Source organism: Drosophila santomea, chromosome 2R (genome assembly GCF_016746245.2).
Source record: "Drosophila santomea strain STO CAGO 1482 chromosome 2R, Prin_Dsan_1.1, whole genome shotgun sequence".
Lineage (NCBI taxonomy): Eukaryota > Metazoa > Arthropoda > Insecta > Diptera > Drosophilidae > Drosophila > Drosophila santomea.
In genome coordinates, this window is record NC_053017.2 from 6,210,394 (window position 1) to 6,227,332 (window position 16,939).

The window sequence follows — 16,939 nt, forward strand, 5'->3', positions numbered from 1 at the left end:
TCCTGAGCCTGCAATTAACTACTGCTAAAACAGTTGCACAATATTTTTCACACGAAACACGGCGCATCAAGTTGGAGTTGCTCAAGGGAAGCCGAGTCAACAAGTTCAATTAACCCACTACGGAAACCAGAAATTGGCGCTACAATTTGCCATGCTCATCGAACAAGAAATCAAGAAGTTTTCCTGCTCAGAAGTGCCAGTTTGACTGCAAGGTTTTCCCAGATGAAAACCTAAAGGAAAATGGGGAGTGTGTGGGTTGCCATCAACTTGAGTCCTATCGCGGCTGTTGAAAGTGTTAAGTTTTAATAGGCATCGCGTTTAGTGCACCATAAAAGGCCACCCTCAGGAAACTCTCAGAGTACACAGAGAAATCAATTTTCTATGAATAGTAAAGGTATTTGACTTCCACTTATTTTCATTAACTTAACTTTATGCGTTTAGTTTTCGTTTATAACTAATTAGTACAATATTAATAATAATATCTAAGAGGCCTATAACATAATCTGTTTCGATAAATAATAATCATAAAATATCATTATATTAGTTCAAAATCCGTACCATTCCGTTCAAATTTTGTGTTCGTGTACCAATTTGCTATACAGTCCCTATTTCTGTGATTACATGAGCCAGAACTCGAGCCATTTGGCGGGGTAATTAAATTGAGTGCAGCATAATTTTACTTTGCGGCTGCCAACTTTGCTTGTAGTTGGCCAACTGCAATTACCTGTTAGCCCTCAGCACAAACACAAAATGCATCCGTATTTATGGCTCTGCAGGGGCCAAGTAAAATGCAGCGGAAAAGTTAATTTTCATTATGGCCTAAGCAGGTGGAAATTCCCGCTTTCGCTTTCCTCCATTACCAGCGTCATCGATGGCGCATTCCTCTTTCTCCCGCGACAAACGTGAAAAATCGTCTATGCGGTTGGGCGAAGAAAATGCAAAGGGAAAAGGGCAGTTGGAAAATTCTCTGGACCATTTGGAATATTCAAGTGGGTTTCGGTTTCCTATTGATTTATGAACTTTTCTCAGGTTAATCGTTTCTTACTTTCGGTATTTTCTGGCCAGTTTGACTCATTAATCTTGGTTGCGGTGCCAACGTCAATCATCAGGAATCCCCTCTTCGATCCCAATTAGTTTAACGATTTCGCCAGTTTAATTGTGAGTGACATCATTTGATCTGCTTTCTGATTCAGCTGGGCGCCACTTTAAATATGACTCACAGCCATAAGCGAATCAATAACGACATCAAGTGGATATTCGACCACTCCGGGTCGGTAGCTTGGCAAAAAATAATTAAGAACCTCATCATTGGCAGCAGGAGGAGCAGCTTCAATTGTATCCTGCTCCTGAGACCAGTGAGTGGTCCATAATTAATATTTTTCTTGCCTTACTCCGCCGACTGAGAGCAAAAGTCGGCTGTCGCCTGGACAACGGCTTGCCAGCAGATAAAATATGAAAAGATATTTTCCGTGGGACCCAAAGTGGAAGAAAGAATGCTCTTTATAAGAACATATATGAAATATAGCCAGGTATTCAATTAAATGAATTCGTAACTATTTTCTTACTATGGTTTAAAAATAGTTCTTCAACTGTTAATCATATATACTCATATATTGGTATGGTCTGATTTATCCTTTAATCGAATATGAAATTGTTATGAAAATTCGTTGAATTTGAAATCAAGAAGTTGCACAGCGAAAATCATTAAAATTGAAATGCGAATCTTCTGAGAAGCCCTAAAAATCGGAAATGCCGAACTTTAAACCGCCGTTTAGAAAGAGTATTGAGCTGTCAGGTTGCGCTTAGCATTGTACGTGCTATAATAATTCCAGGTGAGCGACCAAAGGCTTCCGCTAAGGAAGTGGAAGTGCGGCACTGGGCTGTCCAACTTACCTGTGCTGATATGCGTCCCTTCTTCAGTCGCGTGAGGTCCGTGTGACTCCAATGGCTGCGACCCCAGGGCATTACATTGCGCAAATCCTCATCAAAACTGCGGACGGGTGGTGGGCAGGTGGGGATAATAACAGAAATTGGTATTACGTTTTAATTGCATTTCTATGTGATGGATGCTCACTTGAAGTCGTTGAGTTTGTTGTGCAGGAACTTGCGAATATTCCAGGGTAGGTCGTTATGCCCGTCGATTAAAGGCACTTGATCCAGGAGCTGAACTGCCACTCGCAAACGCTCCTCAAAGGGTGCACCTGCAAAAGGGTTTGGCGAGATAACCACCCGAATTAATATGATATAATTACAATATTGATTTAGTAGCAGAACATTGTGCTCTATTACTCAATCTTTATGTGTTACCCCAAGTAAAAATCTCACTCTGTGCACAGAATCACTTGCTAACTAGATTGTAAGCCCCTTTGCAACAGGATAGCTCCATAGACTCGCACCCAGCGGCGGCCCAAGTGTCGAATGCGTTATGGTAATTGACTTATTGTCTATGAAGTGTTCATGGCTCGGTCTTTGATATGTGCGATATGTGTAGGTGGACTGGGGGACTGGGGGACCGGACCCCCGTTTGGACTGGATTCTATTCGGAGCGATACTCACTTGCTGCCACACGTAGCGCCAGTGGCACGGCCACACTGGCAGCGCCAATTATCAGGAGGATGGAGCTCACTGCTAGCCAGTGCTTGGCTGCATCGAATCCTGCAAGTTTTCCAGGACGAGAAGATGTTGGACGAGGTGGCGTCATCAGCATTCATGATGACCAAGGGTTCCGCATCGATTGTTGTCGTTGTTGTCGTTGTTATTGGCAGTTCAATGCCAAGTCGTTTGCAGCATCGTTGCCATCATCATCAGCATTATCGTCATCATGGGCATGGTGGTTCGTTTGTTGTTGTGTTGCATTTTGTGTGTGTGCAAATTGCCGTGACAGTGGCATTGATTACAGCAGCAGCAGCAACAATGACAGAAAAGCATCAGGAAAATCAGGGAAATAAAAAGCGTCCATTCAGGAAGGCACGGTGGCATCATCCCCATCAGCATCGAGTTGCATCGAGTTGCATCGGTCGAGAAGGAAGCCAAAAGGAACGATAATAAGGAAATATGGTTAGTTAAACGTTTAAAATTGAGATGCTGTGTTGGTTTTCGGTTCCAAAAAGTATAGGGGGGCAAGAAAAACCATCTTCAAGTTGTTTTTGCTTCTTCTCTCGACAATCCAATGAAGTAAATCGAGTTCCATCAAGCAGAACAACTTGTTGGGTATGTGATAAAAATATCTTACAAAAAGAATCTCGGTTTTGTAATTCAAGAAACGTTCTTCTGGCCCCGGTAAGTTGCATTATATTTAAGCAAACCTTGATTAGCTTTCAAACTAAGTTACCCCATTAGTACATATATGACTCAAAAGAATGGTTTTGGTTGGACCTTGCGCAATAACTGATGTAAGACTTGTCAAAATATTGTCAGGTAGGTACAGGAACTCGGTGGGAAGATAACAATTATTTGAATACCTTAATTAAAGTCTAGATACATTTACGACAGTCTTGTGATGTCTAATTGCCTCTTATACTGAAGGACTGGCAAGATGCTGGTTCTCGTTCAACGAAAACACGAGCCACTGGAAACTAAAGCAAGACCTTTCAATAGAAATGCAAATCTCATTAAACGATTTCACTCATGCCGACTATCAATGTCGACTGGTAATTTGTAATTGCAAGCAGAATTTGATTATGCAGCTAAATCGTATTGATCAAGGCGATTGGGGATGGATATGTTAGTGAAGATGAGCAAAGCAAAGTAAATAAGCCAAGTTAGGCGAAAAACTAGTTCCTGCTCATTGGGTTCGGGTTCGAGTTTCGGTTTTGACTCACTGAGCACTGAGCAGTAAGAGCGATGGCTGCAATGTATCCATTTGATTACAGTGGCCGGCGCTTGGGCGACTCCAAAGTGAATTACCGATAAGCAAGTGGCAAATGAAAGGCAATGTGCAACCTAACGAGAATGGGGGGATGAGTTGCGCTGCTACATGGGCTAGGAATGCGTGCACCGCACGAAATACTGTTGTTCTTATGGGGAATTAAAAAAAAACGAAGGAAAAAAACGAACCAACGACAGCGACAGACTTTCAAAATAAAAAGATATCAAAGTACAGTTTTCATAGGTCTTGAAAACGACATCATTTTGGAACTCCTCTTTTCTGCAGGTGTAACGAGTCCAGCTGCCAGCGGCCGCAACAGCGATTTGCATAAATTTGAGGGGACAGGACATCGTCCGCAGTTACGCAGTTTTTGACTGCTAACGAATTGCAGTTGCCAGGAGACATGACGAGGATAGGAACGAGCTGGAGATGGATGATGATGATGATGATGATGATGGGCAGGGTGGTGCCCTGCCGCTGTCGATGCCTCTGCTCCTGATGACGATGAGAGCAAAGTCACGCGGGCATTGGCAACGTTTAACATTTAGCAGCCATGTTACATGAAGCGCAATCAAACGGCTAACGACTAAATGGCAATAGCCCCCAGGGGGCGTGGCACTGCAGCGGACGGCTAGTGGATTATTAAGTGCAATGTCATGTACAAGGGAAATACCGATGCAGACAGCTCCGAAGAGACGCTCCAAACGTCCGATAGCTCCGTCTTGAATGGGCGATTCAAAATGATCGCCTGCAAGACAATGCGGTTAATTTGGAAGATTTAACTAAAGGACAGTTGAATGTTTTATTTGTATCAGGCTGCTTAGAACCTTCCCTATACAAATGCGAGGTGAAAATACAATGCAAAACACATTTCCTTTCTATTTATAAATCTCTTGCTAAAATACATCACTATTCAAATTTTGCTTTGAAATTGAATAATGGTCGAACTGTCAGCTCTGCTACACATTTCGCAAAGCTTCCGTTAAAATAGCGAACCAGCCCTCGTGGTGCACGACCCCAGTCAATAATCCCATTGGAAAACAGTTCCCTTGAAAACACAATCAAAATCCCCTGTACTTACGGAACGAGTTCGTGCCGGAGCTGGAGGATCCCCTGCTGGGACACTGGCGGTGCTTCCATGGCATGATGCTCGTCACGCTCGAGTGGAGCTGGTGGTGCTTCTGCGGCGTCACCGAACCTGATCCGCCGACCGCACCGCCCACCGCTGCACCACCCACATGGGCGTGATAATGATGCGGATGCGGATGCGAGTGGGTGTGCGAATGCGGATGCGGATGCGGAAGCGTGTGCGGATGGTGCAGTGATGTCTGCGACTCGTGTTCTTTGAGGCCGTGTCCGATGTCGCTGTCGAAGGATGTGAGCGTAAATGTGGATGAGGCGGCCAGGCCCAGGCCCAGGCAGCCGTTGGCCATTGCACCACCTGAAACTGCGGTTCCCGAATGCATTTTCTGGTACGGCACACGGCAACCACCAGTACCGCCCGAACCGTCGATGTTCACCAAATTGCCAAAGCTGCGACTATTAATTGGCAGCGACCAGTCCATGCTGCTGGTGTGAAAGATTGCCGGCTGCTCGGCTGCCTCCTGATGTTGTTGTGCGTCTGCATGTTGCAGCTGCTGCTGCTGTTGCTTTTGCTGCTGCTTTTGCTGCTGTTGCTGCGGAAAACTCAGCAAGGACTGCGAGAAGCAGCGACAGCGCTGCTGCTGAAAGTGCGCCATTTGTTGCTGGTGGTGCTGCTTCTGCAGGTAGCGACTATAGTGCGCCAAATGCCGTGCATAATCGCTGCTCGGCCCGATGGTATTGTATTTCGAGGACGTATTGCCGCCGCCTGGCAGGAAGCACAGGCTCGGGTCCGACTTCTTTGAGTGCGGCGAGAATATCTCGTCCTCCTCGTGGGCGGCAAAAGGGGGCGGGGGCGGTGGCGGGTTGGTTGTGGGCGTGGCATTGCCGGGCAGCTTATGCCTGTGATTGTGGGCGTGGCCGGGCGGTTGGCAGAGGTCCGGCTTCACCTGATTGTTGTTATTGTGACTAATGCTGGCAGCGATGTTGCAATTGTTGCTCGCATTGCTGTTGCTGTTGCTGCTGCTGTGATTGCTAGTTGTGGTGCACTTGAGCAATGTGGCAGTACACTCATCCAGTGCAGACTTAGTGCACTCTTGCAACAGATCGCTGCTGCACAGCTGCGACAAGTTGTTATTGTGGCTGCTTTGCTGTTGCTGCTGCTGCTGCTGCAAATGTTGCAACAATCGCAGGCTGCGCATGCTGCCATTGCGTTTCATCGATGGGGGTGGTGGCACAGGCGGTATCACATCCACATCCGACAAGCTGGGCGTGTCGCTCTGGGGAGGGAAAGAAGGATGTGAGTATCAAGCTGTTGACAAAAGGGAAATCACATTAAATCAAAATGGACACGAGCAGCTTCCGACGGATGTAAGCCCACAACGTGCCTTTAAAAAGGATTGACCTCGGAATAAGTCCATATGGAGCCTGTTTAAACTAGTTGATGCTCTTTCACTTTATTTGTACCCTGAAAAACTTTATTTTGCCCATTTTACTTTCTTAATCTTGTATTTGTTCAGTCGTCAAAAGTGGAAAGAAATATATTACCATTTTATAGAGATGACAAAGCTTTTTTCCTGCATGCTACCCATAAGCATTAGCATTCAGCCAGCGAGAGATATAAAAACTGCCTTTCAATACCGTAAAAACTTTCGTTCTGCTCGTAACGAGCCCTGGAAAATATGCATCGCACTTCTTTTGACGTTACTTGGCGAGAATTCGGCAGAAGGAACCCGAGATTTACAATGATGGGGCAAAGTGCGGCGGAGTGAAGACGTTCCTTTGACCCCCGGCTACATAAAATTTAATTATGCCATAGACACCGGTTCATGCAGAAAGACTTCTCCTCACACACACGCAGGAGGGAGCCATAAAAGGCGTGCGAAAATGGGCAAGAAAAAGGTTTATCCCCGAAAACTCCCCGAAAACTCCCAGAAGTTTCCAAGAGTCGAGGCCATGCCAAGTGCCCTAATTGAATTTGCCACGGTCAGCATCAGCCTCATCATCATCATCACCGTCAGCATCGTCATCATCGTCATCATCGTCATAATCATCGGCAGGAGATGCTTGGGGACTTGAAATTGAATTTCAGTTACGGGAAATACATTTGCATTGATTTGCTTCCCCCCACTTTGGGTTTTTTGGGTCGAATTATTTTTATGCGTCTGGGCGAAACGAGACGCATTGCCATTAATAAAAATTTCCTTTGAATTTTGATTGCTTTACGCCCACTCCTGGAAGAATTCTTACACCTCGGCTCGTCATTGTTGTCTGTGTCTTTTTGTTGATTATTTTTTATTTACTTTGTCTTGTCCCTTTCAATGGCTGTGTCCTGTCCTGTCGCATCCTGTCCGATGTCCGTTGTCCGATGCTTAAGGGGGAAATTGAAATTTTCATATTTTCATTTGGTAATTTATTTATTCTTTTTGCCGTCCGCCCGACGAAAGCTCAAATAATTTATGCAAATATTTAGCGGTGGCGTGTGCTGCATATTTTAAGACGGGCCAATTTGTAAACGGTCCACTTACTTTGAATCTTATTTTTTTGTTTGGTGTTATTCTAAGGTTAATTTTTTTGTTCATAGGAAATTAACACGACGCAAATGTTTTTCTTAGTATATAGGGTACTAGACTATATAGTAGTTGTTCTGTGATATGTTACCTTTCATAAAAGAAATGCAGTTTTATTCTACTAAGCCTGTTTCATAATTGCTACGAAAATAAATACGTTTTCTCTTCTAATTGGCATAGCTTACATGTAGTTGGCAACTATCTTTTCTTCACTCACTTTTTTTTTTCAGAGCCCTCATATTTTTCCCCTTGAGGCTTTTACTCGTTACTTGCAGCTGCTGCGATGGCAAATTAAAAGCGAGCTGTCTACTTCCTTTCCTCCCTTACCAACGAACATGGTTATTAGGCGAATAAATTCGTAAAAATGTATGCAACAGTAAATGGTTGTTTGGTGCTTATGCCGCAAATTTGAAGGCGAGTTTATTGGGCTGCGAAAGGGTTGGGATAAGTATGGTGGAATATGGGATGAGTCTGAAGACTTGTGGTGAACCGCTCTCGTTGCTGTTTTAAGCATTAAATTGCTTGATATATCGCCTTAGTTTTTCCTCGCGACTTTTCTCCCGGCTTTGGCTGAACCACTCTTTTGCGTGGACATTTTCCCGGGATGCCCCTTTTTTGCTCTCCATCTTAGTGCTCTTTTGAATTATGCTTTGCGTCTTTGTCTCGTTTTAAATTTCATAATGCACATTTTATAATCATTTTTCGTCTACTTTGCTGCAATTTTGTGCCATTTTTTACTATAATTTATGCAGCCATGTGTATGTATGTGCGACTGTGCGCTTTCTCCTCTCAACTTTCTTGCTTCAGTTACAACAATTTAGCCATGGGAAAATGGCGATGGCTATGAGGGTTGTGTGTCGGGCGTAATGTTGAGTTATGGCAGTTTTGTAGTTTGCGAAAAAGTTTTTTACGAACATCTCTCTGTCTCACTTTTTCCCTCTGTTCGGGTATTTAGTTAAATGTTCGTAAAATTGAGTGTTGGTTATATTTTACTGGAACTTTGGCTATCCCTGTGCGGGGAACTCCGTTCCCGCAGAAAGTACAATCGCCTTTAATCGATTTGGCAAAAGCAATAAGCAAAAAACTTTTATAAATACTCAAGTTTGTTTTAGTTTTTCCTGGAGTCCGAACATTCTCCCCGCCAATTTGTAATTATCCATCAGAGCTTTTAACTTTACGACTTTATCAAGGGCCATTTCGGCATTTGTTTTCGCTTTAAAAGCCCGCTGGGCAAAAAGGAAAAACTGGCCAATTATTAGGGCTGTAAACGTGGCAAGTTTGGCTATTAAAACTTCGTGTGAGGAGTATTGCCATAGTGTGTGACCCTAAATGGATTCTTTACATATTTTATTGGGCATAAATTTAATTTAATAAATTTGCCTTTGTTCTGAAAATTTTTTATACAAACGATTTCACTTTAAAATCGTATGTGTTTAAAAGTATATTACGCAGTTCACTAAACCAGTCAGCTACCATATATCAATCCATCCATCAATCTCCTTTAACCAGAGCTTGATAAATTTAAAGTCCGAATGCGACTAGCAACTAAATGGAGCTAAATGTAACGCATGGCGTAAATAAAACCCTAAAAACGATGCTAGTAAATTATGTTTGCCGTTTGAACAACAGTCCGAAGACACACAGTTGAGAGTGAGGAACAGAAATGGGACAGAGTGGAGATGGGAAATGGAAAAGCTCTTCCGGCAGTTGGAAAAGCGCCCACGCATGCCACCAAATTGCAGCCACAATTTGCTGCAACGAACTCAACTGAAAACTGAAAACCGAAAGTGGAGCAGGCCCATGGAAAGGCATACATCAAATGTGTCAAAGAGATTTGTTATGCATGACAGAGGCCTGTGCCAGAGTATCGAAAATAAGGACTGTAAGATTCCCTGCGATCTATAATGGTTTACATATATTATATTAAAAAAATATAGTTTTTAACGAAGTAAGTATGATGGAAATAAAATTAACGATGAATTGAAAACCACCTAACCGTAATTAACGCTTTTCTCCATATTATGCACTTTAAATTGCTTTACACTACTCAACTTTTATGTGAAAACCAATGTTTAAATTCCCAAAAATTAGGTTCCAAGATATTCAACTAAAACTCAAACGTATGGGAAATGCATACTGTTAACAATCATAAGCAGTAACAGGGAAAAACCGGTGGCTTCAAGAAACTTAAAAATTGTGCTAGATTGGGGCTTCAACGGAAAGACTATCAAAATATATTTGCACTGCGTAGTTTTATTGAACCGAAGCATATCCAAACTTCTTCAAGATACTACACTGTAATGGGTTTCGAGTCAGGTTGATGTGTTTGCCTGAAATGAGTAAATCTATATGGGTTAGAAACAACGTCGTTTCCCAGTTTACACAAATAAAATGGGGAATAAATTTAAGCAAAATGCGACTAGATCAGATTGGTTTTCTTGATGAGGTTGAGGAACTCTTCCTTGCTAACCTCACCATCACCAGAAATATTGGCCTCGTCGATCATCTCCTGCAGTTCCTCGTCGGTGAGCTGTTCGCCCAGCTCCTTGGCCACGCGTTTTAAGTTTAGGAAGGAAATGCTGCCGGTGCGATCGTCGTCGAAGAAGGAAAACGCCTTCATCATATCCTGATTGGAGTCCTTTTCCGCCATTTTCAAGCGCATCAGATATAGGAAATCGTTAAAGGCAATCCTTCCCGTCTTGTCCTTATCGATTTCGTCCATCATACGCTTTATATCCTCTTTCTTCGGCTCGAATCCCAGGGCACGAATGGCCACGCGGAGCTCCTTGGTTTCAATAAAGCCCGTGCACTGGGTGTCGAACAAATCGAAGGCTTTCTTAATGTCTACCTTCTGGCTTAGCGAAAGGTCAAAGGTCGGCAGCTTGGGCTTTTTCGATTTTTTAGCCCTGCTGGAGATCGATGCAGTCGATTGCATCACACTGGCCGAGGACAGCATGCTACCAAGACGTTTGCTGGACATGATGATCCTATCGATTTTTCAATATGGGAATCGTCGGGAATATCGATTGTCCGAGATCTGCTCTCTGGGAATGTGAACGTATACTGTGTAGAAATCGGGCGGGCTGTTCAAATTGAGCGACAGCTGTGGACTCGACCTACTTGGTTACTATAGTTTTTGGACTGAAAAACTCATTTAGATGGAGAAATTGAATGTATGTATTCAATTCGAATGAAACATGCCAAGGGCATCATTGCCTTAAGACATCTCTGAGATCCACTTTGCATTCGGCTAATTTATCGATCCGAGGCGCTGCCTCACAGCAATTGCCACAACAATCAAAATTCATATGTGCCCTAATGCTCAGCGAACTTCAAGTCCCCTTCCTTTCCCCTCGCAATTCAAAGACAGCTTGGTGGCCTGGGCCCGAACCTCAGGAGTCAGTGGGTGTGGTGTCAGGTGTCAGTCAGTCGGTCGTTGGAATACAACTTCCACCTCCTACGTGCCACGCTCTGTTTGCTTATCGCATTTGCCTGTTGCAAGACTCTGGTGGAATTTCTGGTGGAGGCACGTGCCGTTGGCTGCTCATGATTACAACTACAATTACACAAAGTGTAGCGGGATTTCACTCACCTGGGGGTCTCCTCCTCCTCCTCCTGCTCCTGCTCCTGTTCCTGTTCCTGCTCCTCCTCCAGATCCCATTCCCACTCCCAGTCCCAGTCCCAGCCCGATTCCCAATCCCGTTTCCATCCCAGTCAGCGATAATTTACGATTACGCTCGCGCTCCAGTCTCATAAGTATCTGCGCATTCTGCTCGCAGGAGTATGTGTGTGTCTTACGCTTTCGTTCCAGACTGTACTCGTACAGCGGCCTTGCCGCATTCGGTTGCAAATCCAGTTGGGCCTCGTCGCCAGCATCGCAGCTGCACAGGGACTGATTGGAGCGGCCCTTGCTCCGCTTCAGGGATCCACGGTTCGACGACGAGGGCGTTAGGCGCTGTTCGCTCACAAAGTTCGAGAAGGTCACCACATTGCCGGAGGAACCTAGCGAAAGAGGAAAACCTTTAAGTGTTTGCTAAGTTTGTATTTAAAGTACGAGTAACGGAAGGAATAATTCCAACAATACAATCCTCAGCTCTGTATGTATATTTTCTTATTTTCTAACATTATGCTTAAAATCTTTTCTGATATTAAAGCGATGAGTTAATTTTTACAGCGGCTGTGCAATAGCTACAATACACAAAAGCGTGTACTGAAAATGCTGGCAGTAAAATCTTAATAAAGCTGTTAAGTTCTGACACTTATTTGGTTAATGAGCAAGCTGGTAAAACTATAATATGATTGACTGATGGCGCTCTGGCGTTTATTCACTCCTCAGAAGGGGGCTACCCACCTGAAGTGGCTCCTTTTCGCTTCGATGGTGAGACGTAGAAGATGTCATGCTCATCGAACTCCACGCTCCGCTGACTTGTTATGCAAGCACCACCGTTCAAGCCAGCCACACCGCCCAAACCACCGGCACCACCAAGTGCTGTGGTGGCCGTGGCCGTACTACTGCTGGTGGTGCTGGCCGCACTGTTGCCACCGCTGCTCAGGTTGCAGCCGTGATCCGCCAAGGCGTGCAGCATGGGATGCACCTGTCGATCTCTCAGGGAGTGCTGCTTGTGCAGGCCATTAGCCCGTCTTAGCTCCGTCATCGTCCTGATTTCACTCTGCGCGTCTTTTATTCCCGGAGCCGGCTTATTGTCATCACTCCTCCGCTCATGAAATATTCATGCCACACGACTTCGAGTCCTTCGCGACTGGGGCATTAGCATATCACTTTGATTTCAAACGGGCTTGCTTGCTATATTTTTAATTTTAAATTTGCCCTCTTGCTGGCTAAGCCGGCTAACGGTTTCCTTGTGTCAATACAGCAGATTCGCAATCCGATTTGCCAGCTAACTGTTTCAATTCTGGCCCTCGCCCCTTGCCGTCTTGGCCCTCTCATTGCCAGCTTTTTCGGATTTCTTCCTTTTTTTGACTGCTTACATTCTTTTCGCTTCCTTGCAATCAGTTCCTCTTTGGCGGGCTGGCTTTGTTTGCCCTGTTAATAGACTTGGCTTAGTCGCCGCCGGATGTTTGCCTATAATAACTGCAAAGAGACAGCAAAGAGTGAGAGATGAGATTAAGCTTAGGCTTAGGCGATATGTGTGCTGAAAATGAAAAGTCTATTCTAAATTGATTTCATTGTTTGCCAGAGTATCAGAAGGAGTGAGTGCTTGTAAATATGTACAAACAATTTATGGAGGCAGATATTTACTTATTTACCAAGGAGTTTTCCTAAGCAAAGTAAGCTGGAAGTACTTGAGTAAAATTCTTGGGCATCAATCAAGTTCGGTTTTGTAAGGGATTCGGCCAAAATTGTATTGTGTCAGATATTTTTGTCCTAGTTGGTTATTTAATACCACTTTTTTTCTATATACGAGTATCATATAATGTAAATTAAATTATATTAGTTATTAAATAAAATTAATACGTATTCCTTTCATAATTTTACCAGTCTCCACTGTCTGCTGTCGTTTGCCCGACATCAACACAACATAATCCCTATTAGAAGACTAGAAAGAAGGCATTTTAACCCTTTAAACTAAAACATAAACATAGTTTAAAATAAATAAATACTACGAATGTAGAGATTAATTATTATTATTATATATAAGAACTATCACAAGGTTAATGAAAATAAATATAGTCTTCGAGAACTACGAACACTAGGTTCCCATTAGGATATCGTCTTTTTAGCGTACTACTACCATCGAGGCAGCTTATTCTAATGAGAATTTTATTTTTATTCAATAATTTACAGCTATTAACATACAAAAAATAAATATACAGTCTCCAATTTAACACACACACCTTGCCAATTAACCGGGCTTTGGTCTATTGATTTTTCAGGCGCGTGTTGTAAAAAGTCATTTATTTTCTGATCTCCCAGTTGATTGAAGTTTTTTCTACGGCACTTCAGTAATTTAAGACCGAAATGGAACGCCTTATGCTAGGCAACAATATTTCCCCCTCGACTTTGTAATATTTTGATGTCAAACTTTTCGCATAATCGATGGCAACTTTTTAATAAGCAAAAGCCGGCGAAACGAAAACAAAAGCCAAAGCAAATATAATAATCAGGCAAACAGGCGGGAAGGGAATACGGAATTTTTTCGAGGGCCAACAAAATAAGGGAATGGCATGACAGCCGTTCTTCCAGGAAAGTATGCAACGTAATAATAACGTTAAACGATAATCAGAACAGGCTAAGCAGCAACAACAAGTGGCTTTCTTGAAGATGTTCCACCGATTTGGTCTTCTTATACATATATATGTATTTATAAAAATTTAGCGAGCCGAAGGGGCATAAATATGAAAAGAAACAAATAGGCAACTTGAGCCAACTTTCAAGAGTCACACCAAGCACCCCCAATGTGCGTATGTATGTGTATATTTTTGCAATATTTATCGCTTCTTAAGTATTTTTAAGAAGTTTGCCATCGCCAAGTTTTGTCGACAGCTAACAGCAACAACCAAACAAGCTACAACCAAACACCCAACCCCAGCAAACATTTTTATCTTGGGCATATTTCAGGAGTCACTTCACTTGTCACAAGTCTCGGCGGGGAGCAAATTGTTTGGGACTTTTGTTTGCAAGAAGGCAGCCCCATCCCAAACATTCTTTTTGGCCAAAGTTTTGAAGGCTTTAATCAACTTGTGGCACCTAATGAGCGCCTGTAATGAGTTAATTGTTTCACATTGTTGTGCAGATCCAGTACAGTTAAGTGCTTTAGATTGTTGGGAATCTTTCTTCCTTATGTCAGTTATGAAGGGGAAAGTTTTAAAAGTATGGTATAATTTAAGCTAAATAGTGGTAGTACTTAGACTTTTAACAGTTTTTCTCAATTAATAATTAATCCGATTTTGTGGAGCCAAATAGCCAAATTATATTCGCACATTACCTCTTAAATTGTATATATCTATTCGAATGTTTAACAACTTTTCGTCGCAATAGCTGACATCCTGTTTGTTGAAGGTGCCATCGTCACTAGTCTTTTTCCCCGTTGAGGGGGGTTTTTGTTTGATGGTACATACATATATGTAGTTGAGTTTTTAGTACTGGTCGTAAACTGTGTGGTCCTTTTCCTAATAACTAGCATAGAGATGAGTGTGGGAAGGAACCTCGAAGGGACAACGCCAAACTGAAATGAAAATCTAATTTGGAGCAGAACGCACTGAAAGTGTGATGGAGACGAAAAAGTGGAGGGAAATAGCAACACAAGTGATACATGGGCTCATGGCATTTGCGTTTAAAGACCTCAAAAAGGACTTCCGCCAGCACTGGCCTACAAATTAACATGCCCCAATCTGTGACTGTTCTGTGTTCGTATGCGTATGGGTGCCCGAGTGTGAGGGTGCGTAAGTGTGTGGGCGGCATGAATTATGAGTAAGGCAGCTGCAGACTTAATGGAAAATGCTCAAGCCGGGCCAAGAGTGTCTGGCCAAATGCACGCAAGGCGTAAATTAGAAGAATGTTGAAAAAAACAGGGAAAGGAAAGTTTATCTCGAGCTACGGAAGCCTATATGCTCTGCCATTACAGTAATATAACTCAATGATTTCCCCATTTTATTTACTTATCTCGTTCTTAATCTTAGAAAATAAAAAAAAATGTTTCTGGATTCAACTTAATCCCATTTTGAAAGGTCCAACAGGTCCGTGGTTAGTTCGACCTATCCCTCGAAAAGAGTATATTACAGGAAATTCCCACTGCGCCCACGTAATCACGCATGTGCATACCCGTACGAGTGTGATGTAATAAGTTGTTGTAATGCTCGCGTAACTCATAAATTAGACACGATCTATTACGGACGGATTTATATGCATGAGAAGTCTGAAACAGAGACAAAAGCCCCGAATCAAGCAGCATATAACTTTATACAATGGGTAGAAGCAAGTGGGTGTCATTTTTAATTTTTGACACGTAGTCTTAACCAAAAAGCCCGAACATGTGTTCTTGTCATTTCAAATAAAAATATATAAGCGCAACGCAAGGCATAAAATGTACAAGTATTTTAAAATTCCAATTCTGGGCTGAAATTCTCGTATCGTATCGTATAATGAGTTCTCTGGCGGCGGTCATAAATACCATTTGGAGTGTATGCAGCGCCCATAGGTGGGCTATAAAAATTTGTTTAACACGCACACGTACAACTGGCACACACACATGCACGCTCATAAGCTTATGCATACAGGAGCAAATCAAATTTGTTTTATTCCACTTCTTTTTCGCTTTTGCGTTGCTGTCGTTTTTATGACAGCGCAGCAAATTAATGAAATTTACGCAATAAATCATTTCAGCTAAAATGTGCTCAGAAAGAGACGGATACACTAGAAAATATGTGTTAAATAAATAAAAGTGCTGCTCTAAAGGCTGTAAAGTTAACCAAATAAAGTAACAATTAGACAGAAAAATGAACATGAACATTGTAACAATATAATCAGAAGTGGCAGCCTGGGCTTAAACGGTGTTTAATATAAAAGACGAGGTTCTGTTTGAATTTTATTTTTGTATGCCTGTTAAGCTGATAATATAACATTACTTGCTGAATTGAATTAGCAGAGTGTGCATCAAATCACTATTTTAATTGATACTAAAGAACAAGAATTTACGCGAAATGTGGTTACTGAATACTTAAAATACTAAAATTTTACAATTTTATAAAACACAACAATTGCCATATCTAAAAGTATTATTTTATGTATCACCAACGTAGACGAGACTCGCAGTAATTTTCATGCCGCTATAGCGCGCTAGCCTCTAATCAATTTCAACAATTTCTCGCTCAGTTTGCCTCATTACGGAATTTATTTCCACAGCTGCCTGTGGCTAAGCTGCCACATTTATTTAAACGAAAACTTTGGTAGTTTCAGCTTCGGATGCCGGCGCTAGCACATTTAGCAATCCCATTCGCAACTCATATTTTTAGACTTGGCCCCTAAGTGCGTTGACTGCACTTTTGGCGCTCGCATAAAACTTTTTCGGGCTCACTGACCCCCTCGAAATCGCCCGGAATCCTTGCCACCCCACAAATAGTCATCTGGCTTTGTGGAGCCCCTCCTCCGAGCACCAAGCCCCCCTCGCTTCTATCTCGTGTAATTCAGCTTGCATCCGTTTCTAAAAAGTTACGCTGCACCCGAAAATTCAAGTGGTTGGACCAAAGGCTTTTAGCTGACTTAACACCAGCAATCGCGCGTATACAAACATCCTCAGATGCACGGAGAGAAAATATGTGGATGACATTTTTTTTACTCCCAAAAGCTATGATTATATAGAATTATAAACGTATACAATTTTTTTCAGTGTGCCCAAAGCACCAAGACATACTTGGCTCATATATTTATGTACCTCTTCCTGCGCTTTCACTTCCCCGTTTT

At 42.7% G+C, this 16,939-nt stretch overlaps 2 protein-coding genes across 2 annotated transcripts in view; both read right to left on the reverse strand.

Moving 5' to 3' along the window:
* LOC120444666 overlaps positions 1-16,939 on the reverse strand; it is a 118,158-nt gene that overhangs the window by 38,971 nt on the left and 62,248 nt on the right. The window contains exons 5-10 of the mRNA XM_039624512.1: positions 11,870-12,610; positions 11,111-11,520; positions 4,950-6,228; positions 2,557-2,655; positions 2,075-2,201; positions 1,894-1,990 (exon numbers count right to left, since the gene is read on the reverse strand). Coding sequence (XP_039480446.1) covers positions 1,894-1,990; positions 2,075-2,201; positions 2,557-2,655; positions 4,950-6,228; positions 11,111-11,520; positions 11,870-12,173 — 2,316 coding nt within the window. The 5' untranslated portion in view covers positions 12,174-12,610. The remainder of the gene's footprint in view (positions 1-1,893; positions 1,991-2,074; positions 2,202-2,556; positions 2,656-4,949; positions 6,229-11,110; positions 11,521-11,869; positions 12,611-16,939) is intronic.
* Positions 9,752-10,622, reverse strand: LOC120444668 (caltractin). Its single transcript, XM_039624516.1, has one exon. The coding sequence runs from the start codon at positions 10,496-10,498 to the stop codon at positions 9,938-9,940; it is 561 nt and encodes a 186-aa protein (XP_039480450.1). The 5' UTR covers positions 10,499-10,622; the 3' UTR covers positions 9,752-9,937.